This window comes from Microcaecilia unicolor, chromosome 7 (genome assembly GCF_901765095.1).
Source record: "Microcaecilia unicolor chromosome 7, aMicUni1.1, whole genome shotgun sequence".
Taxonomy (NCBI): Eukaryota; Metazoa; Chordata; class Amphibia; order Gymnophiona; family Siphonopidae; genus Microcaecilia; species Microcaecilia unicolor.
Genome location: NC_044037.1, coordinates 288766390 through 288793859, shown reverse-complemented (window position 1 = coordinate 288793859; position 27470 = coordinate 288766390). Strand labels below are relative to the sequence as shown.

At 44.8% G+C, this 27470-nt stretch overlaps 1 protein-coding gene across 1 annotated transcript in view; it reads left to right on the top strand.

The window, feature by feature from the left end:
* The first annotated feature begins 564 nt into the window (after positions 1-564).
* Positions 565-27470, top strand: part of LOC115475142 (band 4.1-like protein 5) — a 203457-nt gene continuing 176551 nt past the window's right edge. Inside the window, exons 1-3 of the mRNA XM_030210881.1 lie at positions 565-847; positions 1630-1920; positions 23610-23714. Coding sequence (XP_030066741.1) covers positions 1741-1920; positions 23610-23714 — 285 coding nt within the window. The 5' untranslated portion in view covers positions 565-847; positions 1630-1740. The remainder of the gene's footprint in view (positions 848-1629; positions 1921-23609; positions 23715-27470) is intronic.

Sequence of the window (27470 nt, the reverse complement as noted above, 5' to 3'; positions counted from 1 at the left end):
TAGAAGCCTGGAAAAAAAAATCCAGGCAGGTGCCAATTCCTGAATCCTGTGTACACGTGACAGGGTTCCTCTCCCCCCCCCCCCCCATCCTAACTTTTGCATCCAAGGGGCGTGTCTAAGTTGCCTGAGCTTTAATCCAGCTGGTTGTGCCGCCTCCTTTTTTTTTGTTCCCTGCCCCGGGCCGGCAGGTGATCACGGGAGGAGGGGTGGCGTTGCCTTTGCTTCCGCTCCCGGTCCTCGGCGCCCTTTGATTGAGGATTTACCGGAGCGGCGTCTGCATATAACGAGGGGGGGAGAGGTTGGTGTCCGGGTGAATCCAGAGGATCCTGGCTGCACTCTCCGTGCTTTACCTTTCGCCGGAGGCTTGGCTTGGTCGTGTGCACGATTCTCTGTGGCTGGGGGAGCCCCAGCCCCCCACCCCTCTCCCCCCCCTGGTGGTTGTAGCAGGTGAGGCCCCCGATCCCCCCTCCCTTCCCCCCCCTCTCCCCGGGGTGGGCGTGTCTGCCAAGGCTTCTGCCTGTTGTCCAGGTTTTGCTGACCGTGCTTGAAAGGGAGGAGTGGTCAGCAATCTGGTCATTATCTTGCCCATCTGTATCCCTGCTGCTCTTTTTTGGGGGGTGGGGGTTAACTTTATGCTTGTTTAGTGTGTGTCACCAGGCGGAAAGCACCTTTCTCCAAACTGTGGAGTTGGATGCATGCATGCATTTCTTAACAAAATTGGATTCCAGTGATTTTTTATTTTTTTGCTCGGTCTCCTAATGAATCATGTCGTTCCTTTGAATTTTTTGGGTTTGAAGATCTTTTGCGAGGGGGGGAAAAAAAAAACAAAAAACAGTTTTAAGAACAGGTTAGTAGAGCCACTAAAAAAAAAAAAAAGGGACTCAAAAGGGGACAAGCGCTGAGGACAACAGGAGCTTAGGGGTGTTGAGCAGCCCCGAGATTGCGAGAACTCCTGCGTTTGTGCCCAGGGAGGGGTCATTTGTATCGCGTTTGAAATGTCGGTGCTTCTGCCGAGGATCTCTGGAGTGTTAGACCACTAAGCAACAAAAATTCGTTGTGCTTCTTATAGTGGGAATATCTGAGGGTGCTCTTAAAAAAATTATAAGCAGTATTGTTGAAATTGTTAGGTTTATTATATCCTGGTTATAGTATTTTGTCATCATTGATCCTAACTACCAGAGATTAGTGGATACCAATTTTGGTTCGATTCTGTTGCAGGATCTCTGGCGTGCAGACTTCATAAGCCAGATGGCTTTTATCTGCTGTCAGTTTCTGTGTTTATCCGGAGTAAAGTGGTGTGGTAGCCTGTTAGTCCACTTTTAAAGGTAATACATAGAAAATAAATCAAAACGTAGAAAAGAAAATAAGAGGCTACCTTTTTTATTGGACTAACTTAATACATGTTTCAGTTTACCATGGATTGTTGATTTTGTTTGCTTTCGTGTTTACTTTTCTGTTATATATTTTGAAAAAACCTTGAATAAAAATATGGAAAAAAATGTTTCAATTAGATTTCGAAGGTAACCCTTGTTCAGATCTAGTAATGGCTGTACAGTTTGTATCCTGTGACATCTTTATACTGCTTGGCATAAAGCAGGGTTTCTAAAGACTTTGAATCCATTGTTTCAGGTTCTTACCCGAGTCCAGGTTGACGTCTCAGCATCGACAGGACCGGAGTCTTTCTACAAGGCCTCTAACGCTTCACACCTGCCGCTTGTCTGGAGATCGGTAGAGGAGAAGATGTTGCGTTTCTTCCGGCGAACGTTGGGGCGCCACTCGATGCGCAGGCAGGCGGAGAAGGAGCGCTTGCGGGAGGCACAGCGGTCTGCCACACACATCCCCGCCGCTGGGGATGCGAGATCAATCATCACTTGCAGAATCTCCTTACTGGACGGAACGGATGTGAGCGTGGACTTACCGGTAAGTGAATGAAGTGAGAACACTGTCGAGGCCGTACGAGTGGCTGCGTACCTGGTGATACTGGGTCACTGTATTGTATTTGAGGTCTTCCCCCCCCCCCCCCCCCCCCACACCCTTTTTTTTCTGCTCTGTGTATATTTATTGCTACAGAGGTTTTGTTCAGCTCTGATATTTAAATAGCTGTTGTTAGAAGGTGGGCCACTTCTATGACCTTAGAAGGATCCTTCACTACCGTCAAGGGTAACACACAGAAATTACGGACAAGTGTTATATCCGTAACTTAACTATAACACTTCACCACCTCACCCTAACTCTAAGCCACGTCTTTCTTTAATGGTTGGCCTAGTTCTTCTCTGTCATCCTTGATCTCTTTGTAACTCCAATTGTATCTTTTAACCTGTAATGGCGATGCCATAACGGATCTTTCTAAGCCACATTGAGCCTGCAAATAGGTGGGAAAATGTGGGATACAAGTGCAATAAATAATAATAATATCAGCTAGGTTATTGTCCTTTGCTGAGTGGTCTCCTTGGAGTTTATGTATTAATTTTTAGGTTGTTTTGTGCCTTTCTAATATAGTGTTGGTTTCACATTTGTGGCCATGAGTGTGTCACGTTCTTGAACCAAAGAGCCCATGAAATGTTTGTGAGGGGGGAGTGAATAAATGAAGGTTAATTGGAGTATCGTGTCGGTATAGTGAAAATTCACTTGCACTGATGCCGTCCTGTACTTCTAGGTAGGGAAAAAATGTGAGTGACAGACTCCCTCTGATCCAGATGTGTGCGTTGTAAGTATGATAGTTATATCTTTTTTTTGTTACATTTGTACCCCGCGCTTTCCCACTCATGGCAGGCTCAATGCGGCTTACATGGGGCAATGGAGGGTTAAGTGACTAGCCCAGAGTCCCACTAGCAACATTCCATGTAGAAGTCGGCCCTTGCAGATCACCAATGTGGCCGCGCAGGCTTCTGCTTCTGTGAGTCTGACGTCCTGCACATACGTGCAGGACGTCAGACTCACAGAAACAGAAGCCTGCGCAGGCATCTACATGGAATGTTGCTAGTGGAATAGCAACATTCCATGTAGAATCTCCAATAGTAGCCACAGAATCTCCAATAGTAGCAACATTCCATGTAGAATCTCCAATAGTAGCAACATTCCATGTAGAATCTCCAATAGTATCTATTTTATTTTTGTTACATTTGTACCCTGCGCTTTCCCACTCATGGCAGGCTCAATGCGGCTTACATGGGGCAATGGAGGGTTAAGTGACTTGCCCAGAGTCACAAGGAGCTGCCTGTGCCTGAAGTGGGAATCAAACTCAGTTCCCCAGGGACCAAAGTCCAGCACCCTAACCACTAGGCCACTCCTCCACTCCATATCTGAGGCAGCTGGTAGGTCTAAAAAGTGAGGTGATGCAAAAAGCAGTACTTGACTTCACCCTTTTCTTGTATCTTCATTACTTTTTTTATTTTTTTTGCATCCCTGTTCTCCCATTGGTGAGCACTTTGTATTGTGGCTCCTACACATGGCAGGTGCTACTTTTTATAGTGACTATTTCTTATTGAAAACTGTTCTGAAGTCTTGAATTTTTATTCTTTTTCCCATGTGGATCAGTGCAGGCCGCTATATGGAGTCATTTTATAACAGGCTACTTAGGCTGAGGTAGGTAGTTCCAGTCCTCGAGAATCGCAGGTCAGGTTTTCCGGATATCCACAGTGAATATGAAGGAGATGGATTTATACACACTGCCTCCTTGGTATGCAAATCCACCTCCTGCATATTCATTGTGGATATCCTGAAAACCTGACCTGCCTGGTGCACTGGAATTGCCTACCTCTAGCCTAGGATAAGAGGACAAGAAAGTGCCTGTTTTTATAGAGGCACACAGGCATCTGTTTTTAAAATTTTATTTTATTTTTGAAAATTCCGTTTATTGGCTCATAACGCAATAAAATACAATTAGGTGACAATTCACTTGTTCCATAATAACTCGCCAGCTGTTCTGCCGTTAACCAAATTCTTCACTACGTTTCCAACCAACCTGCCTGGGATGTGAGTGGTGGGTCAGTCCGGAGGGCGGCTACGAAATTAGTAAGTGGTCTTGAACGCAAAAATTACAGGGACAGGCTTATGAACCTCAACATGTATACGCTGGGAGAGAGGAGACATGATAGAGTCGTTTAAATATCTCAAGGGCATTTATGGTCAGGAGGAGAGCCTTTTTCAAATGAAGGAGAGCTCTGGAATGAGGGGGCATACGACAAAGTTAAGAGGGAATAGGCTAAGGAGTAACCTAAGGAAGTATTATTTCACAGAAAGGGTGGTGGAGGCGTGGAATGGCCTCCCGGTGGAGGTGGTGGAGTCGAGGACTGTTCCAGAATTTAAAAAGGCATGGGATAAGCATGTGGGATCGCTTAGGAACAGGAAGAATTAGGGGTTACAGAGGATGGGCAGACTGGATGGGTCATGTGGCCTTTATCTGCCGTCATATTTCTATATTTCTATGTTTCCACTGTGTTTTTTTTAAAAATAAAATAGCAGTACACCATTCTATAAAACTCACAGCATTTTGTGTCGCTCTGAAGCAGGTGTGCAGGTTCACATGTAAAGTGCACACACTGATTACAACTCTACCTACGCTTAAACTCTGTGCCCGGAACACGCCTAACCCAGTCGCATTAAAAATTTGCAGGTCCTTGTCATCCTGCATAATTGTGTGTGTGTGTAGTGGATGCACTTCTTAACAAAAGTGGGTTCCAGTGATTCACGGTGCACAGTTTCCTAATGAATCATGTCAGCCTTTGATTCCTTGGGTGTGAAGATCTGTTATGGTGAGAAAAAAAAAACAAAAACAGTTTTAAGAACAATTTAGTAAATTCACTGAAAAATAGTTTGTCACGGACTCTAATGGGACAAGCGCTGAGGATAACAGGAGCTAACTCTGTGTGTGTGTGTGGGGGGGGGGAGTGTATTTTTTTATAAACAGCGTTTCCCCCTTTTTTTATGTTGTAGTTACTTGAAAATACCTTCATAAAATTCCTCTTGTAGTGATCAAAGCTCCTTTTGATGGTGAAAATTCTGCACCACAGTGGAGTTAAAAGGTTTTAAGAGACCAGCATTCAGCTTAGCCTTCTCGGGAGCAGAAGCCAGTTCTGTGGGTGCAAATAATCTTGCAGTATTAGTCAAGGTTTGTTTGTGCTGACCTTGTAGGCACAGCCAGCAGCACATAACTCTGTGAAACATGATAGATTGCAGGGTCATCTTGCCTGGTTATCCTCTGAAAACTTCAGCTTCGTACAAGCTCTGAAGTTCACCCTTCGGGACCTGTAACTTTGCATCTTCACCTCTTGTTTTATGTTGCTACCCTCATTTGCTGCCACCCTCCCACACCCCCTCCCCCTTTTAAGATTTCTGTTTCTCATGTGGTAGCCAACTGCTGCCCAGGTCGCCCTCTCAGCATTGATGATTTAAAAAAAAGTAAAATTGATTGCAAATGAAGATTTCTGGAGACCTGCTTTCCTCAGAGATTCCTGGTGTGTTTCTCTTTGCCAGTGTTAACTGTAGAGGCTGATGTGGGTGTGAGACCCCTGTCCCGCCCCATATTTATAAGATGCACTAGCATTTTGTGTAGTGATCCTTTTTTTGGGGGGGGGGGGGGGTGGGCAGCTTGAGGCTCTGTTTTCTAAGGCCAGTTATTTTGGGAGGTGTTAAAGTTGACAGTTTCTTAGGAATGTGGCTTCTGTGTGTCCCCCCACCCTTTATATCTTTGCTGAAATGGCAGGGCTCTAGTCTAACAAATTTTACGTGGCAATTATTGGTGGTAATCCCAGCTGTGTTTTTTTATTTTTTAATTGGTGAGTGATTTTAGATGTGGAGGGGTGTAAGTTTGATACCTTTCAGAAAAATGCATTGGGGGGGGGGGGGGGGGTGTGTTGAACCAAGGCTATAGTGATTGTGACACTTTAAAACTTTTTCCTGTCTGGTTAATGCTTCTAAGCAGATTACATCTGTGAGGCATTTTTACTATGGTTCTGAATGATGGAAGTGTTAACAGTGAGAGGCATTTTCTTGCGTGTGGGGGTGGTGAGAGATGCAGTGCGTTTTTTTTTTCCTAGCGAAAAAGGTGCCGGTACTCAAACGCCAGGCCACCCTTCAGGGGTAGGGTGATCACTGAGGGACCCACCCCATAATAGCCAGGTCCCCTGCAACCAGTCACAGAATATGTGACAAGGCAGATACGTGGAGCCTGAGCTTTCATTAAAATATGAGGACCGTGGGTCAGTTTTAGCAGACAATGGAAAAGGTGCCGGTACTCGGTATCCTCTCAGAAAAGCCCTGGGCAGATGACGAGATGACACCAGTACCTATGATTTCTGATCTTGTAGTGGTCTTTGACAGAACTGTAGCCCCCCCCCCCTCCCCATTTACTAAGCTGTGCGCCCATTCAAATTGAATGGGCTGTGTTGGCATTAGCGCACGGCTTAGTAAACAAGGGAGGGGGGTTAGGCCAGTAGTTATTTAAATAGTTTCCAAGATACTGAGCCTTTGATAGTAGTGAAATATATGAATATTCCCCAAAACAGAGGTGAAAGGGACCCTCAAGATTTTAGCAAACCCAAAAATGCTGCAAGCTGTTAAGAAGCTGGACTGTGACAATGCCTGCAAAGTAATTTTAGGAAAAGGGAACGAAACCTTCCCTCCCATGCATTCGACATTTCCAAGATGTCCTCTGGAACTTTGGTTGTTCGGATTGACAAACTGACTGTGCTCATTGCTGAATATAGTAACATAGTAGATGACGGCAGAAAAAGACCTGCATGGTCCATCCAGTCTGCCCGACAAGATAAACTCATATGAATGAGCAGACATGAGGGCCAGTGGCAAGTGCAGGTGGTAAACTGAAGCTGGGCGGTAAAAAAATCTGCCGAGTAAAAGAAAAAACATGAATCCGAGGGTCTCTAACGTAGGGGCAGCGTCACACCATTACGTACAGGGTGAGGCAAAAAAAAGTAACCCCCCTGCAGTTTTCTCTGGAACCGCTTTGAATTTCAACGAGAAATTTTATGTACTCTTTTTTTTTTAGTTATCATATAACATTTAATTAGCTTAAGCTATGTTGATGTTACTGATGTTTTAGCTTTGCTACCTAGCGATTTTTGAGTATGAAAAATATTTTGAGTTAGAACACAGTAAAATAACATCCATTCAAGTGGTACAATTTACGTGTCAGAGTATCCACCCCCAGCTTTAACATAGGCCTTCAATCTCTTTGAAACAAAGTAGCAATTAAAAAAAAAAACAAAAAAAAAAACAAAAAAAAAAAAAACCTCACACACAAACATTAAAAATTAACAAAAAAAGTCTTAAATTTTTTTTTTCAACGTTCTCTTCTTTGGTTTCCCTTGAATGTAAGAGTTCGAGACATGTTCTGCTTGGCCTGGATTATCAGTGGAACTAGTGGCTTTGCTCTTTGGTACGGTTCGCAGGTTGCTAGCGATCTTTTGCAAGGCCCTTACTGTTTGCACTGTTCCACAATCCCTCCCTCCACCCCCCCCCCCCCCCCCCCCGATTTACACTTTTTTGTTTTGTTTGAAATACCATGAAGTGGTTTGAACACAAGGAGCAATTTAACCTCTCTTAAAATATGAGACTGTGGCATGACAGTGGGAATGATTTGGTCCCATGAAAACCACTGGTCCTGCAGCCCAAAAAGGGCTGATTCTGATTGACCTGGAAACCCAGTGGAACAGAGAGAAATGGCCAGTACTCAAGATGGCAGGGTGTGATGGAAGAATTGTGTTTAAAAAGCTGTTGTGCTCTGGGTTAAGAGCTTGGGAGTGGTTTTCCCCATTAGATTGGGGGGGGGGGCAGTGGCGTAGCTCGGTGGGGCCATGGGGGTTTGGGCCCCCTCAAATTTCTTCTGGGCCCCTGGTTTTGTTGCAAATACCTTGTCTGACGGGGGTCCCCGCCAGCTGAAGCCTTTATCCAGCGCCAGTCTTTGGCGTCGTTGGATTGCCTTCCCCCTCTCTCTCTCCTTCTCACGTCCGGCACGCAGGACATGAGGGGAAGAAGACAGCGGGGCAGGCAACACAGTGGCGCCAGAGACCGGTGCTGAACAAAGGCTTCAGCTGGCGGGGGTTGGGGACCCCCGTCAGCCAAGGTATTTGCAGTGGCGAGGCAGCGGCGGAGGTGGGGGGGGGGGGGGTGAGGCAGCACATCAAAATATGCCCCCCCCACACACACACTTCAGGCTTTGGACTCCTCCCACCGTGAGGTTTGGCTATGCCCCGGGGAGGGGGAAGACCATCTAGCTTTAATGGAGAGTTGAGGGGAGGAAGTTGACGGAAAATGTACTATATTGCGTTCCACTGTGTCCTTTAAGCTTGTACGTTCATTTTACTCCCTTCCTTTTTTGATGCGAGTTCTATCATCCCACTTTTGGAAGCTTTCATGATGTCATTAGAAACATGGGATGTATGGACTTCTCTTTGCTTTTTTTTTTTTTTTTAACTTTATGGTAACAGAGAAAGCAGCACCTTGTTATGGAAGGTGATCTTTCTGAGAAGGGCGTTGCTGTCTTCATTTTTCTGCTGTTGTACTGTACTATCTCACTGTGCCTGCTGACATGGGTCTAGGCTGGGAAGCCACTCCGAGACCACTTTATGTGGCAAACATAAAGCTGAGGTGGTCCCTGACTGGAATTCCTTAGTAGCTCTTAATGTCTCCGGTTAGCAACACAATTGTCTGCCGCTTCCGAGGGCTTGTCTCATCTAGTTTCTCTAGGTTGTGAAACCAGGGTGATGGGTTGTGTTTTTTTTTAAGTCTTATCTGTGTTTTGAACTGAGTGACTGACGGAGAACGGGATTGCGTAAGCTGAAACTCCTTGACAGCTCACAGAATGTCATCCCTTCTAAGGTTTACTCACAGCGTAGGGGGAAAAGGAGGGGGACTGAGAGGGTAGAACCAATTCCGGGTGCAGAATAGCAAATGTCTAGGTGTTAACTGTCAGTAGGCCCGTGGTTCTCAAACTGTAGGTTGGTACTTCACATGAAGTCTCATCGGTAGATGAGGCCTATAGAAACAGGGCAGTGGTCCCTCCAGTGTAACCTATGCCTGGTACTGGCAGTCAGTTTGGAGCATCTGGACCAGTGAAGGTTCACAGGCCTTTCCCTCTCCTGTTAGACTGGTCATTCGTATACAATACTGGATTGAGTGTGCACTAGCACTCCAGAGCCTTGATCTAACCACTGTTGCTTTGGATATATGGCAGGAGGAGGGGGGAGGGGAGTATGGCCTGCTGTTCTTGTTTTCCTCCTCATCTGGGGGGGGGGGGGTCGCATGAACATTTGGATGAATGTTTGGGAAGCACACTAATGGCACTTACCGGAGGTGCAGAGTGCGCTGTGTGAGGGGCGTACTTATTTACTGTCCACAGCAGGCATTTTGTAAAAGGCAGCTCCAGTGGGAAATAACATTTATTTATTTAGATTTTTGCTCACACGTTTTTCGGTAGTACCATTCAGGTACTCTGGCTATTTCTCTGTCCCAGGAAGCCTCACAATCTAAGTTTGTACCTGAGGCAATGGAGGGTTAAGTGACACAAGGAGCAGCAGTGGGATTTGAACCGGCCACCTCTGGATTGCAAGACCGGTGCTCTAACCACTAGGCCAACCCTCCACATTACAGGGAGGGATCGGCAGCTCCAGTCCTTGAGTGCCACAGCTTGATGAGATTTTCAGGATCCACAATGAATATGCATGAGAGATTTGCGTGTATTACCTCGGTCATATGCAAATTTGTCATGCATATTCATTGTGGATCCTGAAAATCTGATTAGCTGTGGCACTCGAGGACCGGATTTGCTGATCCTTGACCATAGATGCTGGCAGCTAAGGATCCGTTGTCTCGCCCACTTGGCCTGATTTATCCCTCTTCTCTTCCCCCCACCCCCCATTGCATTACTCAGGATAGAAACAGAGAAAATGACAGCAGGTAGAGAACACATGGCCCACCCATTCTGCCCATCCATATCATCCACAGTCTCTTCCTCCCTCTAAGAGATCCCACATATCTGTACCATGCTTTCTTGAATTCAGACGGTCCTCGTCTCCATCACCTCTACCATGCATCCACTATAATTTCTTTAAAGAAGTATTTTCTTAGATTACTACTTAAATTACATCAACAACTACAGAAAGGCAGGTGGGTCAAACACACACCACCATTTGATTAAAAAACCCATAAGTTATTCTGACTTTTTTTTTTTCTCTAACAGGTACTTTAAATATTAAGGAGTTAGAAAAAAAGAAGCCCTCTATTGCTTTAAGGAGTTAACTCATCACCAGTCCTCTGACTCCCAAGTACAATATATCACTTTCCGTTACTGTTTCCCCAAATTATAATCGATACATGTATTAAGTGAATCAAAAAATTATAAAATTTAAAAAACTTGTAATTTCTCTTAAGAGCAAGATGTATTTTACACAAATGCCCGGCGTCCACCAGAGGCCTCCCATTTCATCAAACGCTCACCACTTCATGAGCGGGACTTGCCAGGCAGGCTCCCCTAACTTACGAGTCGATGCAGAAAGCCACACGGTCGGGCCGTGTGCAAACGGCTGAGCTTAAAACCATGTCCTACAGAAAGCTAATTCTCTGCGAGTTTTATGCACGAGGAATTTGCGCACTAATCCGAGAATGCATGCCAGACATGCGCACAAAGGTTCAGCGGTAAGAGGGGTAGCTTGTGTGTGTATTTGAAGAAAATGTAAGTGTCTGCACACCTCTGGGGAAATTGTCATGCACGTAAATATTAGCATCACAGAAATTTCCAAGGCTACTATGTGTAGGACAAATAGCCGCACTGCCCATGTTAGCTCCCAACTGTGTTTTTAAAGTTGTAGAAATACAGATAAAACAATTTTTTTATTTTTTTAACCTTCATACTTAGCATCTCTGGCAGCGTATCTCCCAAATGTTTCAAGTTCATCAGACTCTACTGAGAGAACCCCCCCAAATTCTAGGTAATAAACAGAAATTTAAAAAAAAGGTATTCTCTTATTTTCTTGTATTGAATTAACTTAACATGATTAGGTTTTGAAGACAGTATTCAATTTGACAACGTGTAGGATATTGTTCCTTATCCAAGCTGGTTTGGACTTCCTGTACTGTCCTGGTTAGAAAGAGTGTACACGATTCCCTGTTTAGATCACCTTTGGCAAACCTCCCTTCCCATGTTTAATTCAGCCGGTCGCCAACCCTTGCGTGGCCTTTCCGGATGACATTCTGCTGTCACCGGTCCACCTCACTGACCCAGTCCTCTCCTGAGGAGTAGAGCTGTATTTCCCTAACACATCTGTAGCTAATCGTGTCACCTGTTGTAGTAACATAGTAAGTGACGGCAGATAAAGACCTGAACGGTCCGTACAGTCTGCCCAACAGTCACACTCAATTCAAGATTTAAATCAACAATGAACGTGATATTTACTTGATCATGGTCTTTCTGGGACATGGAACATTAGTTCTAACTATTGGAGTTGCTGTCAAAGCCCACTCCAGCCTATCCAAATCTGTCTTGTCATTTGTGAGACAAAGACCGTAAAAGTCTGCCCGGCGCTGTCCTTGCATTCCAAACCACTGCAGTTTCTGTCAAAGCTCTCTCCAGAATCTGAGGAAAGGGGGAGTAGGAGGAGTAGGCTCTTGAACAACACCAGTAGGCGACGTAGATAGGAACAATCTCTTTATTTAAATATACACTCGACTCAACACAGCCGTGTTTCGGCGCTACAGACGCCTTTTTCAGGAGTCTTGTGATATATAAATATACAAATATTAAGCTCAAAGAGAATGAAAGCAAGGCTTCTGCTACAATTGTAATCCACTGCCGATGCAGGAAAAAAGCTCAGCGTATTCAATTGCACTTCTGTGAATACGCTGAGCTTTTTTCCTGCATCGGCAGTGGATTACAATTGTAGCAGAAGCCTTGCTTTCATTCTCTTTGAGCTTAATATTTGTATATTTATATATCACAAGACTCCTGAAGAAGGCGTCTGTAGCGCCGAAACACAGCTGTGTTGAGTCGAGTGTATATTTAAATAAAGAGATTGTTCCTATCTACGTCGCCTACTGGTGTTGTTCAAGAGCCTACTCCTACTCCCCCTTTCCTCAGATTCTACTTTTCGTAGGAATTTGTGTACCTCCACCCTTGTGGTGGTTTGGCTTGCTTGTAAAGCTCTCTCCAGCCCATCCTAAACCGGATCACCATATGCAGGACTCAGACCGTACAAGCCAGCCCAGCACCGGCCTTAGTTGATGCATCCAGAGTCGCCATCTAAGCACCACTTGACATGCAAACACATATGCAACTCTTTAAGATTTGTTTTTTTATATCATTTATTTTCTAATTAGAGGTCCTTTGAGTTTATCCTATGCTCCTTTTTTTTTTTTTTTTTAATTTCCACCACCTCCCTTGGAAGGTCATTTCAGGCATCCACCACCCTCTCTCTGTGAAAAAGAATTTTCTGACGTTACTCGTAAGTCTACCACCTCGCAACTTCAATTCATGTCCTCTAGTTTTACATTTTACCTTCTCTGGACAGTATTTTTTTTTTTTTTTTTTTTTTGTTACGTTTGTACCCCGCGCTTTCCCACTCATGGCAGGCTCAATGCGGCAGGCAATGGAGGGTTAAGTGACTTGCCCAGAGTCACAAGGAGCTGCCTGTGCCGGGAATTGAACTCAGTTCCTCAGTTCCCCAGGACCAAAGTCCACCACCCTAACCACTAGGCCACTCCTCCAGTCCGAGTTGTTTCTATATTAACCCATTAGTACCCAGTGTTCCCATATGGGCACTTATGGGTTAATACCTTTCAAGTATTTAAATGTCTGTATCATATCTCTCCTCTAAGGTATACATATTCAGGTTTTCCTGTCTCTTCTCATATGTCTTTTGGTGCAAACTCCATTTCATTCTTGTCGCCTTCCCCTGGACCGCTTCAAGTCTTAACATCTTTAGCAAGATACAGCCTCCAAAACCGAACACAATACTCCAGGTGGGGCCTCATGAACGACTTGTACAGGGGCATCAACACCTCCTTTCTTCTGCTGATTACACCTCTCCCTATACAGCCTACCATCCTTCTGGCTACGTCCACTGCCTTGTCACACTGCTTCATCACTTTCAGATCCTCAGATACTAACGCCCCAAGATCCATTGCTCTGTCTGTGCGTATCAGCCTCTCACCACCTAGCACATATGTCTCCCTTGAATTTCTACTCCCTAAGTGCATCACTTTGCACTTCATATTGAATGTTAATTGCCGAACATTAGACTAGTCTTCTAACTTCTGTAGATCCTTTTTCATGTTTTCCACTCCCTCCGAAGCGTCCACTCTGTTACAAATCTTGGTGGTATCCGCAAAAAAGCAGATCTTAACCTTCTAAACTTTTGGCAATGTTGCTCACAAATATATTGATCAGCACCGATATATTTCTATATGTATCTATATGTGCCATCAGGATACTACTTCTCTTTGGTTACTACTGGTTCATCATAGCCTGCCAGATGGACCGAAGAGCCTTCTAATTTCTAGATTGAATTTTCTGCTTATTGCCTGGCATGTGGATGGATCGGAGAACGGAGGCATCATAGAGCAGAGCCTTGCTTTGAGACATTGGGCACTAGTGGAAATATTTTTTTGGGCTCTGTAGAGAAATGTTTTTATAGTTTTAAATAAATTTTTTAAAATTTGGGCTAGCCTAGTAGCCTGAGTGCTCTGTGTCATGTACAAGGTCCATCTGAGTTGGGTCTTGTGCTCTCCAGTACATTCTGCAGGAACAGCAGTTAGGGTCGGTGTAGGTGACACCAGGCTGCTGGTCCAGGGTCAGTGGTTGCAGGGTTCTGGAAGGAGACCCTTGTGTGGCTGCCAGCTCGGGAGCATGTCTGCAGTCTCTAGACTAGGTATACATGGGGAGGGTCTATAAAATAGGGAAAACGCCCAGTTGTGGCGAATGAGACCGTATCTCGGCTCCGATTCAGCTGGAACTGGAGGAATAGTTTAAATTCTTTTTAAAAAATTTGACTTTGCTTGTTTCTGATTCGTTCCTCTCTGTTGGGGGGGGGGGGGGGGGGGGAAGCAGCCGCTCTTCCCACCTATACACGAACGTACCTAAATCTACGCTACCCAAGCTGCAAAGGACTCAAATACAAATCAACTTACGCATCCAGTTTTTCCTACATCAGCACACAACTATGTAACGCACTACCAAAAGACTTGAAAACCATATGCGACCATCTACACTTCAGAAAGACACTCAAGACCCTCCTGTTTAAAAAGGCACCCCCTACAGATCCAACATAAATGCCTGATCTGTGCGACACAACAACGCAGAAGTTCGGAATGGCCATCACCGAACTCTCCCGTCCTACCACATGAACCTTACCCTATCACAACTTCACCTTGTATTTGTATACAACGGAGTCTGCAACTGCTCTCCGGCACTATGTAAGCCACATTGAACCTACAAAGAGGTGGGAAAATGTGGGGTGCAAATGTAACAAAATAAAATAAATACCTGTGTTGCCCAGTGGCTGCCTGCACTTGCTTTTCTGCTGGTACCCTGCATGACGTTTTGCTGTCTATACTGGTGCATTTCCGGGATGCCACTTGGAAAACCAGAGCTGGACTTTAATCTCATAGTGACAGGGCAGCACAGGGACAGTCAGACTGTAACAAACCTGTGTTCCAGGCAGGGGCGTAGCCAGACCTCGCCAGGAGGGGGGGCCAGAGCCTGAGGTGCAGGGGGCACTGTTTAGCCGCCCGCCGCCGCCCCCCCCCCCCCAAGCCGCCACCGCCGGCCTGCCGACGACCCCCTTGAATCCCCCTCCCGCCACCAACCCTCCCCTGCCGCCCGCCCTGCCACCGCATCAGATACCTTGTTTGCTGGCGGGGGTCCCCGAACCCCGCCAGCCGAAGAAAGTCTTCTTCAGAGCCCGGAGTAGCGCCTTCGTTCAACGAAGTTCCTGGTGCGATCAGCTGTTTCGACGCCTTACGTCCTGCACCATGCATGTAGCCCCGTGCAGGACGTAAGGTGTCAAAACAGCTGATCACGGGGACCCCCGCCAGCAAACAAGGTATCTGATGCGGTGGGGGAGGGTTGGGGCAGGAGGGGGGTTCAAGGGGATCGGCGGCCGGGGGGGGGGGCCCAGGGCCAAATCTATGTGGGCCCAGGCCCCCTCAGGCCCCACGTAGCTACGCCACTGGTTCCAGGACCCCAAAAATAATCTACAGGAGGAGTGGCCTAGTGGTTAGGGTGGTGGACTTTGGTTCTGAGGAACTGAGTTCGAGTCCCACTTCAGGCACAGGCAGCTCCTTGTGACTCTGGGCAAGTCACTTAACCCTCCATTGCCCCATGTAAGCCACATTGAGCCTGCCATGAGTGGGAAAGTGCGGGGTACAAATGTAACCAAAATAAAATAGATACTATTGGAGATTCTACATGGAATGTTGCTACTATTGGAGATTCTACATGGAATGTTGCTATTCCACTGGCCACTCCTCCACTGTTGCTACTATTTGAGATTCTACATGGAATGTTGCTTTTCCACTAGCAACATTCCACTAGAAGTCGGCCCTTGCAGATCACCAATGTGGCCGCGCAGGCTTCTGCTTCTGTGAGTCTGACGTCCTGCTGAGTCTGACGTCCTGCACCAGACTCACAGAAGCAGAAGCCTGCGCGGCCACATTGGTGATCTGCAAGGGCCGACCTCTACATGGAATGTTGCTAGTGGAATAGCAACATTCCATGTAGAATCTCAAATAGTAGCAACAGTGGAGGAGTGGCCTAGTGGTTAGGGTGGTGGACTTTGGTCCTGAGGAACTGAGTTCAATTCCCACTTCAGGCACAGGCAGCTCCTTGTGACTCTGGGCAAGTCACTTAACCCTCCATTGCCCCATGTAAGCCGTATTGAGCCTGCCATGAGTGGGGAAAGTGTGGGGTACAAATGTAACAAAGATAAAAATAATCTGGCAGTTGGTTATTCATAAGGGTATGTGTTAAGAGAGGAGGAATGGCAGTGCTATGCAAAATGCACTTTATTTTGTCTATAAAGTGATTCTGATAGGGATCATGTGACGCCGGCATTTCCTCCCTCCCGCCCCCATTTTTTTTTTTCAGGACTGCTGAATTTGAAACCTTGTAAATAATTTATTTAGCTTGTTCTTGACTGGGAATAAGGACAGAACTGAAATTTCCTGTGTGGCACTGTTAAAAGCACAAAAGGACCTTTGTTCATCCTCCTCCCCCTAAAAAAAAAAAAACCAAACAAACACTGGGATGCTTTCCAGTCTGGGCCAGGCAGGCCTCACTGAAAGGTTTAAGGCTAGTGCCCAGAGCCGCACTGTTCTAGTCCACAGCCCGGGCGCACATCTGTCTGACCCTTCACCACCCTTTGCTGCCCTCATTCTCTCTTCTCAGATGTTATTCTGAATGTGTAGTGGTAGTGTTTCAGTTTGATTCTGTTCTACCAGAAACGTGGCACGACGGCAGGTCTCTGGGAGTTTCTGACCCAGATCGGCCTCTTTAAATTTGAGGTCCTTAACCCTTCCCCAAATGAATATTATCTGTCTGTCCTACCCTTATCCCTTATTTGTCCTGTCTGTCTGTCCTGATTTAGTTTGTAAGCTCTTTTGAGCAGGGACTGTCTTTTCTTCATGTTCAATTGTGAGGCACTGCGTACGACTGGTAGCACTATAGAAACGATTTGTAGTAGTAATTGTGGGAGCCTTCACATCAGATTGTGTTAGTTGATCCTGAGGAGCAAGTTTGGGGAAAAGATTTCGGAAGCTAATGGAGAAAACCACCACTGTGTTCTCCATTGCTTCGGAGGACAGTTCTTCCATCGCATGCCGTCATCGTGAACATAAGAACAGCCATACTGGGTCAGACCGATAGTTGATCTAGCCCAGTGTCCTGCTTCCAACAGTTGCCAATCCAAGTACCTGGCGGAAACCCAATTAGTAGCAACATTCCGTGCTACCACTCCCAAGGCAAGCAGCTGCTGCCCCCATTTCCATCTCAATAACAGACTATGGACTTTTCCTCCAGGAGCTTGTCCAAACCTTTTTAAAACCCAGATACGCTAACCGCTGTTACCACACCCTCTGCTGGCAAGTTCCAGAGCTTACCTATTCTTTTAGTGAAAACGTATTTCCATGCGATTTCATTCAGCGTATACTGATCTTTGTACTTTTTGACCTCTACCCGCTCCACACCACTTGGGATTTTTGTAGACCTCAATCATGTCCCCCCCGCCCCTCCCCCAGCTATCTTTCTTTTCCAAGCTGAAGAGCCCTAACCTCTTTAGCCTTTCCTCATGTGAGAGCAGTTCCATCCCCTCGATCATTTTGGTGATATCTTTGAACCTTATCTAATTCCACTATATCTTTTTTTGAGATACGGTGACAGAATTGTATGCTGTAGTCAAGGTGGTTTCACAACATGGAGCGATACAGAGGCGTTATAATATTTTTGGTCTTATTTGGCATACCTCTCCTAATTATTCCTTGTTCCTGTTTACTTTTTTGGCTGCCACCGCATACCGAGCACTGGCCATGATTATATGAGATGAGGTGCAATCATTTTTTTTGCCAATACCAACCTTTGCTGGCATTTGTAATGTTTGCCCTTTGTTTTGTAACTGGAGTCCAAAATGCCCTGTGGTCTAGAAAAATAAACAGATTGGGATAGGCTGATTGGGTAGGTTGACAGTTGACAGTTTGATCAATAATTTCCTGATCTTGTTCTCAGACTTTAAGTCCAAGATGTCCATGAAAAGGGAAATTTAAGAATTTTGTAGATGGGTGAGACAAACTTGACTTCCACTAATAATGTTTTTACTTAGATCATAAATAGAAGAGTAGTGGATGCTTGGAATGCCCTCCCGCGGGAGCTGGTGGAAATGAAAACGGTAACGGAATTCAAGCATGCGTGGGGTAAGCATAAAGGAATCCTGTGCAGAAGGAAGGGATCCTCAGGAGCTTAGTCAGGATCGGGAGGTGGGGCCTGGTGGTTAGGAGGCGGGGATAGTGCTGGGCAGATTTATACGGTCTGTGCCAAAGCCGGTGGTGGGAGGCGGGGCTGGTGGTTGGGAGGCGGTGATAGTGCTGGGCAGACTTATACGGTCTGTGCCAGAGCCGGTGGTGGGAGGCGGGGCTGGTGGTTGGGAGGCGGGGATAGTGCTGGGCAGACTTATACGGTCTGTGCCCTGAAGAGCACAGGTACAAATCAAAGTAGGGTATACACAAAAAGTAGCACATATGAGTTTGTCTTGTTGGGCAGACTGGATGGACCATGCAGGTCTTTTTTCTGCGTCATCTGCTATGTTACTATGTAAGAGGTTTCTTGTAAGGTTTTTTTTTTTTTGTATAAGGTGTAGCCAATTAACGTATTGATTTTTAGTTATATTTCTGCAAAAGTTCTTCAAAAGAGTAAAAGATATGGTTAGAGCAAAGTTGTTTCACAGACTAAATACCATGAGAATGCCAAAGGGGCCAAACTATAATTGAGTGATCAAGTTTTAAATTTGGGATTCAATCTAAGTGACCTATTAAGGGAGTACAGCCAATTTTTATACATTTTGTCTAATAGTAAGGCTTTATAAGTGTCTAATAGTTCCCCAATCTATGACCTTGGGAGAGATTACTCAAGTTGAGAGTAAATGTAAAGTAAGTGGAGACACTTCCGTTCAAGTTGCAACCATATAAATTCTTGTTCTTGTGATTTATCTGATGTTAACCAATAGATACCATATCAAACAAAGCAAAGTAGCAGTGTGATACGAATAGAAATCAGGAAAGTTTAATATCCTCTTTATTCTTAATAGCTTTAAGTGTTTTCATGGCTATTCTTGGAGGTTTGTATTTCCAAAGGAATTTAGACAATTTTTGAATCACACTGGGGTACTTTTACAAAGCAGCGGTAAGCCCAGTCCGGGCTTACTGCTCGCTAAAAGGGAAGTACCACCGGGCTACCTGGGGTGACACGATACAGACGTTAAAATATTTGAAAGGTATTAATCCGCAAATGAACCTTTTTCGGAGATGGGAAGGCGGTAGAACTAGAGGACATGAAATGAGATTGAAGGGGGCAGACTCAAGAAAAATTACAGGAAGTATTTTTTCACGGCGAGAGTGATGGATACTTGGAATGCCATCCCGCGGGAGGTGGTGGAGATGAAAACAGTAACGGAATTCAAAAATGTGTGGGATAAACATAAAGGAATCCTGTTTAGAAGGAATGGATCCACGGAACCTTAGCGGAGATTGGATGGCAACGCTGTTAATTGGGAAGTGAAACCAGTGCTGGGCAGACTTCTATGGTCTATGCCCTGATTGTGACTGAATAGATATGGATGGGCTTGAGTGTAAAATTTAAGGGGCTTCAGAACTTTTAGTACAAGAACAGTGCAGTACAGACTTCTACGGTCTGTGCCCTGAGAATGGCAAGGACAAATCAAACTCTGGTATAAAGTATCGCATACCATGTAAAATGAGTTTATCTTGTTGGGCAGACTGGATGGACTGTTCAGGTCTTTTTATCTGCTGTCAATTACTGCGTTACTATACTACCACAGCAGCCTGGGGGTAGTTCCCACCCCCAGTGCGTGCTATTTCCGTTGCTACAAAAATATTTTTATTTTTATGGCGCTGGTGTGTACCTCGATGGCTGGCGGCTAGTGCTTCACTTGCTGCATGTCCATTTCTTAAAAAAAAAAAAAAAGAATCCTGCCTTTTACCCGCTGTGGTAAAAAAGGGCCTTGGTGCACGCATAGGAGCCAACTATTCAAAATGATTGGGGGTGCTGAATTTTTTTTTTTTTTTACAGGTGGTGCATTCCCCCCTCCCTCCGAGTTCCAGGGGGTCCCTCCCTCCGAATTTTAAGTCATCTATCTTACCTCGTCGGGGTTAGTGCGGCAGCAGCGGTAAAAAGCATGCAGGCTCAGCGCTTAGTTGTTCTCTCTCTCTCTCTCTCTCTCAGCTCTGGCCCCGCCCTTGCGGAAACAGGAAATGAGGGTGGGACGAGCTGAGAGAGAGAAGGGAAAACAACTAAGCGCCGAGCCTGCATGCTTTTTACCGCTGTTGCCGCCCTAACCCTGACTAGGTAAAATAGATGACATTTTTTTAAATTTGGAGGGAGGGGACCTGGAACTCGATGGGAGGAGGGAGGGAACGAACTTCCGGTGGGTGAAATATTGGGGGTTCTGGAGCACCCACAGTACACACGGAGTTGGCACATATGGGCACACGTCAAAATCACGTTCCCATGCCAGCGCAGGCTCCCTTTTGCCACAGCTTTGTAAAAGGACCCCAGTAGCATTATCTATAAAATAATCTATGGGTTGGCATAAGTCCATATGCTGGATTTAATAGATCTTCCACCTGCAATACAGCTCCAACTTCAGTGGATTATCTTATTCTGCACTTCCCTAGCTTCAAAAATATCAAATATAAAGCTATATTATATAAGTGTTTCTCACGCCTGGGTACCAAATGGTGGAGTGACATCCCAAGTGAAATAAAAATGTATCACCAGTTACCTGACATTCGGTAAATTCCTAAAGGCCTTCCTTTTTAATAAGTTTCTACACTAAGGGCCTTATTTACTAAGCCATGCTACAGACTCAGTACAGTTTTTAGCTCGCACTGATGTTAGAATCACCCATATGAATATATGGGTCTCTCTAGCGTTTAAAAGTACCAAACAGAAGAAGCCTCTACGGTGAATCCACACAGCACATGAAGAGTAAAGGCCGACCACAGATTAAACCAACTCGGGCGATGGTGCTGAGAAAATGCTTTATTGATTATTCAAGAGACCCGACACGGTCCGTGGTTCGACGCATCATGGTGTCTGCCTCCGGGGGTTACAAATATGATTCACAGAGTACACACGCTATATAAATTGATACCAAAGATGCCCTCTATACAATTCAAGTTTCCTCCACATACAAGCTCAGTGGAGAGAACCAACAGCATGGTGGCAGCTTCTTTCCTTCTAATGCAACTTCCTGTTTTTCGAAGAGAGGGAAGGGTCAGAGGGAAAGGCCTGGTGCAGGCCAGAGGCAACCTCCTTTAAGTTAGCCTGCTGCTGGCGCTGCAGCACGGAAGACTTCTGAACAGGTGAGAGTGAGTGAGAATAAGCTACAGAGGGAGAGATGCTGAATTTGGGGGGTGTGGTGGGGAGGGGCGGTCTGGATTTCCAGCATTCCGATTTTTGGACTTCTACTGTAGGTATGGTCTCAAATAGAAAGTACTTTGTAATACTAAGTTCCATGAAGTATTAGGGCAGCGCTAAAAGTGGCATGCTGAAAATAAACTTATGAGACTTAAGTACATTGAAGTACAAGCTTAGCAGTCTCAAAATAAAATATTTTCCTGGTTATCAATAATGCAAAAACAAATAGAGATGATTAATAAACCCTTGCTAGTAACATATGATGAAGGCAGCTAGGCAGAGCATTGCATCCGTATTGATAAAGTTGTTCTCATCTGTTTCAGTTTCAAAGCAAATAAAAATACAAATCTATATCCTTGAAAGTGGGTAAAGGTAACGAGGTAGTGATATTCCTCTGTTGCCTGCAGAAGTAGCTTTGAAGAGGGCTCAATAAGCAAGCAGATCAACAGCATAAAACCGATGATAAATTAATTCTGCAGAGTGAAGATTTATTACTGATATGGAGATATGTCTTTCAAAATGTTGAATTCAGCCTTGATCAAAGAAATAATTCTCAAGGCTCCATCGAATGTGTAATCCAGAAGTTTCCAGAAATTTCCAGATGTTTGGTATCGTTGCATCATGTGGCTAAAATTTCAAGGTTTTCACCAAGATTGTGATTCTTTTTCAAGGGCCTTCCTGCAGGTAGAAGGCAGAGATTGTGAGCAAACATCAGAACCAATTTTTAAGATGAATTGTTAGTATCTGTAGTCACAAAATGCTGAGAAAACAAAAGTCCCGTGCATTCCACTCCATGGATAAATCCTTATCTGTTCCCTTCTCCACTATTGCCAACTCCAGACTTCGCGCCTTCTGTCTCGCTGCACCCTACGCCTGGAATAAACTTCCTGAGCCCCTATGTCTTGCCCCATCCTTGGCCACCTTTAAATCTAGACTGAAAGCCCACCTCTTTAACATTGCTTTTGACTCGTAACCACTCGCCTCCACCTACCCTCCTCTCCTCTTTCCTCTACACATTAATTGATTTGTTTGCTTTATTTTTGTCTATTAGATTGTAAGCTCTTTGAGCAGGGACTGTCTTCTATGTTTGTGCAGCGCTGCGTACGCCTTGTAGCTCTATAGAAATGCTAAATAGTAGTAGTAGAAATGATTAGTAGTAGTAGTAGACATTGCATCTTTTGCTTATCCATGAAATTGTACAATTTTTCAGGACCTACATATAAAGTATTTCAAAGTTACTATCGCTCTGGCTGGTTATAATAGTCTAAATTTTGCACCCGTGTCTTTAAGGTCAGGAAAGGAATGGGGAAAACAAAAATGAGGACGTTATAATGCCTTTGTATCGCTCCATGGTGCGACCGCACCTCGAATACTGTGTGTGCAATTCTGGTCACCGTATCTCAAAAAAGATATAGCTGAATTAGAAAAGGTACAGAAAAGGGCAACGAAAATGATAAAGGGGATGGGATGACTTCCTTATGAGGAAACGCTGAAGCAGCTAGGGCTCTTCAGCATGGATGAAAGACGGTTGAGGGGAGATATTGTATGATAGAGGTCTATAAATTACAAATAGAAAGCAATAATAACAGTGAGCAGTTATAATAACCCTCCTTCCCACCACCACCCTCTACCCTTCCAACCCCAACAATAGGTGATTTCTACTACACCAAGGAATCCTAATCCACCCTGTTAAAATGTCCAGGGGTACAAAATACAACTCTTTCTGTATGCCCTAGAGGGGAGAAATATGCCCTATGAAGCACTGTTATGGTTTTTTAATCTGTGGATGAATAAGAAGTCATCAACAATCTCAGGATTCAGTCTAGTTCTCTTGTCTTCCACAGTCCTTCCTGCAATAGAAGGTGTCTTCTTAGAAGATGTGCTGGTAGCAGGATGTACAGGGTCTCCCATGCAAATTTTGCTAGCTGTGGCCAGCATGTTTGCTTGTTTTTCCCAAAACATCAAAATATTGTCTGCATCACTCAAACATAAATAACAGTCCAATTCATTAACAGTTTTAAAAGTAGAAAATGACATGGGAACAAAGTTTGTCCCCGTCCCTATTCCCGCGGTTACTGCGGTTCCCTGTCCCCATGTCATTCTCTACTCTTAAGTCCAGAAGAAACTGAATAATGCTGATCAGGTTGAGAATTCTTGGACTCTGCCTTGATAGAGAAGAATGAATATTTGTTGATAAGTTTGTTGAAAAAAATCCAGTGATTATTTTTTTTTTCTAGCAAAATAGTCTTTGTTCAGAGGAGAGATCGCACCAAGTTTCTGTCCGGGTCGAGCTCCTTAGTTCCTCCAGGACACACGCTTTTGAGCAGAAGCTTTTGATGTATAGGACTCATGAGGGTCAAATGTGTTCCATTCTGCAGTCTAATTTAGAAAAATGTAATTACGGCGACAGAATTTTGACACACAGCTGAAGCGATACCTATTTTCTCCTCTTCAGAAAAAAGCAAAAGGCCAGGAGCTGTTCGATCAGATCATGTATCACTTGGATCTCATTGAGAAGGATTACTTTGGGCTGAGGTTCATGGATTCGGCACAGGTAGCGGTAAGTGTGCAACTCTGACATTCCCTCTGTTAAGGTGAATTCTTTCCTCCTCCTTAAGGGGTCCTTTTTACTAAGGTGCGCCGAAAAATGGCCTGTGCTGGTGTAGACGCGTGTATTGGACGCGCGCAGGTCCATTTTTCAGCGCACCTGCTAGAAAGCCCCCTCCCCTTTGGGGGGGGGGGCAGGCTGAAAATGGACATGCACGTTTCCATTTTGGACCCGAGACCTTACCGCCCCCCATTGACTTTAGCGGTAAGGTCTTGCACGTTAACTGGGCGGTGATCGTTGGCGTACATACAATATTGATTACCGCCTGGTTAGCGCCGCACACCGGAAAATTTTCTGGCACGTGTAACGGATGTGTGTGTAAAAATGATCACCCGGGCCATGTGAAATTGACGCGCGTAGGACATGCGTACGCAGCTTAGTAAAGGGCTCCTGTACCTCTTAAACCTGCTCTGATGTTGTCGCCCTGACCTTGAGGACACCATCTGTAGACTCTCTTCAGTGGTTCTGACCAATATGTGTATTTCTATATTTTTAATACGATTGTATGTTTTCCTTTTGACAACCATTTTACAATGGTAGATCACGCAGTCTAGAAATTCTTTTCAAGAAAGAAAAGAGGAAATGTTCAGATTTTGTTTTTCTTTTTAATCTGTGTAAAATGTCATTTAAATAGCTTTTCACTATGCAAGTTTGTTGGTTTTAGAACTGTGATTTTCAGTATTTATATGGGGGCCGCCATGTCACGATGACTTCATTGTGAAAGTCGGGGTTATTGCTGAATGACGCAGCTGGCAGCCAGCATCTTGCGCAGTGTGGTACAAGGAGCTGTGCATTCATTGGTAATACTGCATGCCTAGCGCATTCGAGCAAAACACTTGTAACTGATGCCTTAGACCTTCTCCTTTCAGTACGAGCTCTTCTCCAACCTGCCTCCGTGCCCGGAGCCCAGGGCAGATGCTAGGGAGGGGCCCCAAAGCTTGCTTGTATGTTGTCCCTCTTGACTTCAGGCAGATTTGGGGCCCCCAGTGACATGGCAATTGCCCTGTTAGCCTAACGCCGGTCCTGCCAATGTCTCTCCCATCTTCACGCTTTCCCTCCCTCTGCCCTCTCTGGAGGCTTGCTGCTGGTGCCTGTTTTTGTACATCTGTTTTAGTCTCTTCAGTAGACAAGGAAGTAGGGGTGGACCAATATAGTGGAACCTTGGAGTAAGAGCTAATAAAACGCGGTTTATTGTAATTTAAAAAAACAAATCTCCAAAAGACGGTGGAAGTTCAGAAGATAGATTCAGACTTGACACGGTTTTGTCACACAGTGTGACACTTTCATGCTGGTTTTTGTTGGCGCTTGAAGCAGAGAGTATTTTTATACCAATTTATTTCCCTTCGAAGATTACCTAATCCCCCAATCACGGTCACTTGTGTTTTAAATCATTCACATTGATGACTCCTGATGCAGGCCCTTCGCATCGAAACACGGAACCGTGTTGTCTCAACCTATCTTCTGAATTTCCACCTTTTTGGGGGGATTTGTTTTATGTTGGCCCACAACTCTTCCCCCCCTCCCCTTTTCTTGTCTTTTGGCATTCCTTTCATAGGGGACCTTTCTCCTTGTGTTGTTCTCTTCAGTATCATGTGGCTTTCGGTGAATTTGCCTACGTGGTGTCCGATCACCTTTCTTGCTCAGAGAGAAGTGCACAAGACTTTGGATACCATTTCCCTAATTCTGTACAGTGCACTAAATAATTATAACGTGTGCGTAGATGAAGTTAACAGGGATGAAATGGCACTTGGGAATAAGAGTAGCCATACTGGGTCAGACCAATGGTCCATCTAGCCCAGTATCCTGCTTCCAGCAGTGGCCAAACCAGGTCACATGTATCGGGCAGAAACCTAGCTAGTAGCAAGATTCCATGCTACCGATCCGGGGGAGCAAGCAGTGGCTTCCCCATGTCCATCTCTTTAACATTGCTTTTGACTTGTAACCACTCTCCTCCACCTACCCTCCTCTCCTCCTTCCTGTACATATTAATTGATTTGATTTGCTTACTTTATTTTTTGTCTATTAGATTGTAAGCTCTTTGAGCAGGGACTGTCTTCCTTCTATGTTTGTGCAGCGCTGCGTACGCCTTGTAGCGCTATAGAAATGCTAAATAGTAGTAGTAGTAGTAGTAATCTCAATAACACTGTGGACTTTTCCTCCAGGAACTTGTCCAAACCTTTTTTTTTTTTTTAATCCAGATACACTAACTTCTGTTAACACATCCTCCTTCAGTGAGTTCGAGCTGAACTATTCAGTGAAAAAAAATATTCCCTTCTATTTGTTTCAAGTGTTTCCATGTAATTTCATTGAGTGTCCCCTGCTCTTTATATTTTTTGAAAGAGTAAAAAAATCGATTCACTTTTACCCGTTCTACGCCACTCAGGATTTATAGACCTCGATTGCATCCCCCCCCCCCCCCCCCCATAAGTACATAAGTATTGCCATACTGGGAAAGACCAAAGGCCCATCAAGCCCAGCATCCTGTTTCCAACAATGGCCAATCCAGGTCACAAATACCTCAGTCGTCTCTTCGCCCCCTTATTCATTTTGTTTGCCCTTCTTTGAACCTTTGATTCCGCTATAAAAGGGAGAAAAACCAAGCTGCTCCGTATCTAGAAATAGGCACAGCTTGGAATAGGGCTCGCAGCTGGGCCTCTGTGCGTGTAGGATTGTTTTTAAGGCTAATTCAGTTCCAACTTGATACCGATGCATTCATGAACGTCTAGAATTTTCGTAGGGAAATGGGGAAAATTGGGCCTGTAAGGCTGTACACAGAGTGGGGGATAAAGCCATGGCCGAATCAGCCTGTCCAGAAGAAAATGGAGCCGGTTAGCAGCCTTACGCTTTATATCGGCCCTGTCCCTGCTTGGCATTGGTCAGTAGGAGATGGGCAGAGGGTTACATTGTCAAATGCCATGCAAATGTTGATTTACTTAAATGCACATTATCTGGGCTTTTAAAGCATGTGCATACATTACTATCCTGACAGTTAAACCAGCTGCAGCCCAGCATCCAAAAAGAAGACTGTTGTTTTTCTTGACTTTCAACAGTAGGTTGCATAATAAGTAGATCAGTTACTGCTTGTAGAAACTGAAAACTGGAAGTCTGTTTGCCTGGGGGCAAGTGTCTTTGTACTGGGTGTTCACAGTTCCTGACAAGCTGGTATTGCAGAGAGGTGGATATGGAATGTCTGTGGAATGAGCTGATCTATTGCAGAAGTAGAGCTTGAAAAGGGGACATCCTTAAAGGGTTGGGCTGAAAAGGAAATTTGTGGTGGTGGGTTTTCAATAGAAATCAAACAAAATAAAACATGGAAAAGAAAATAAGATGATACCTTTTTTATTGGACATAACTTAATACATTTCTTGATTAGCTTTCGAAGGTTGCCCTTCTTCATCAGATCAGAAATGCTTTAAGTCCACATGCACATCTCCTACCCACCCTGCTAGACCATCTATGAGGGACTGTTATACACACTGTCAGCTAACACATTTGCTTTTTTCCGATCTGACGAAGAAGGGCAACCTTCGAAAGCTAATCAAGAAATGTATTAAGTTATGTCCAATAAAAAAGGTATCATCTTATTTTCTTTTCCATGTTTTATTTTGTTTGATTTCTATTGATAACCTTAAGAGTGGACTAACACGGCTACCACACTCCTTTACTGGTGATGGGTTTAAAAGGAGATGGCTTGTGGTGAAATGAGTC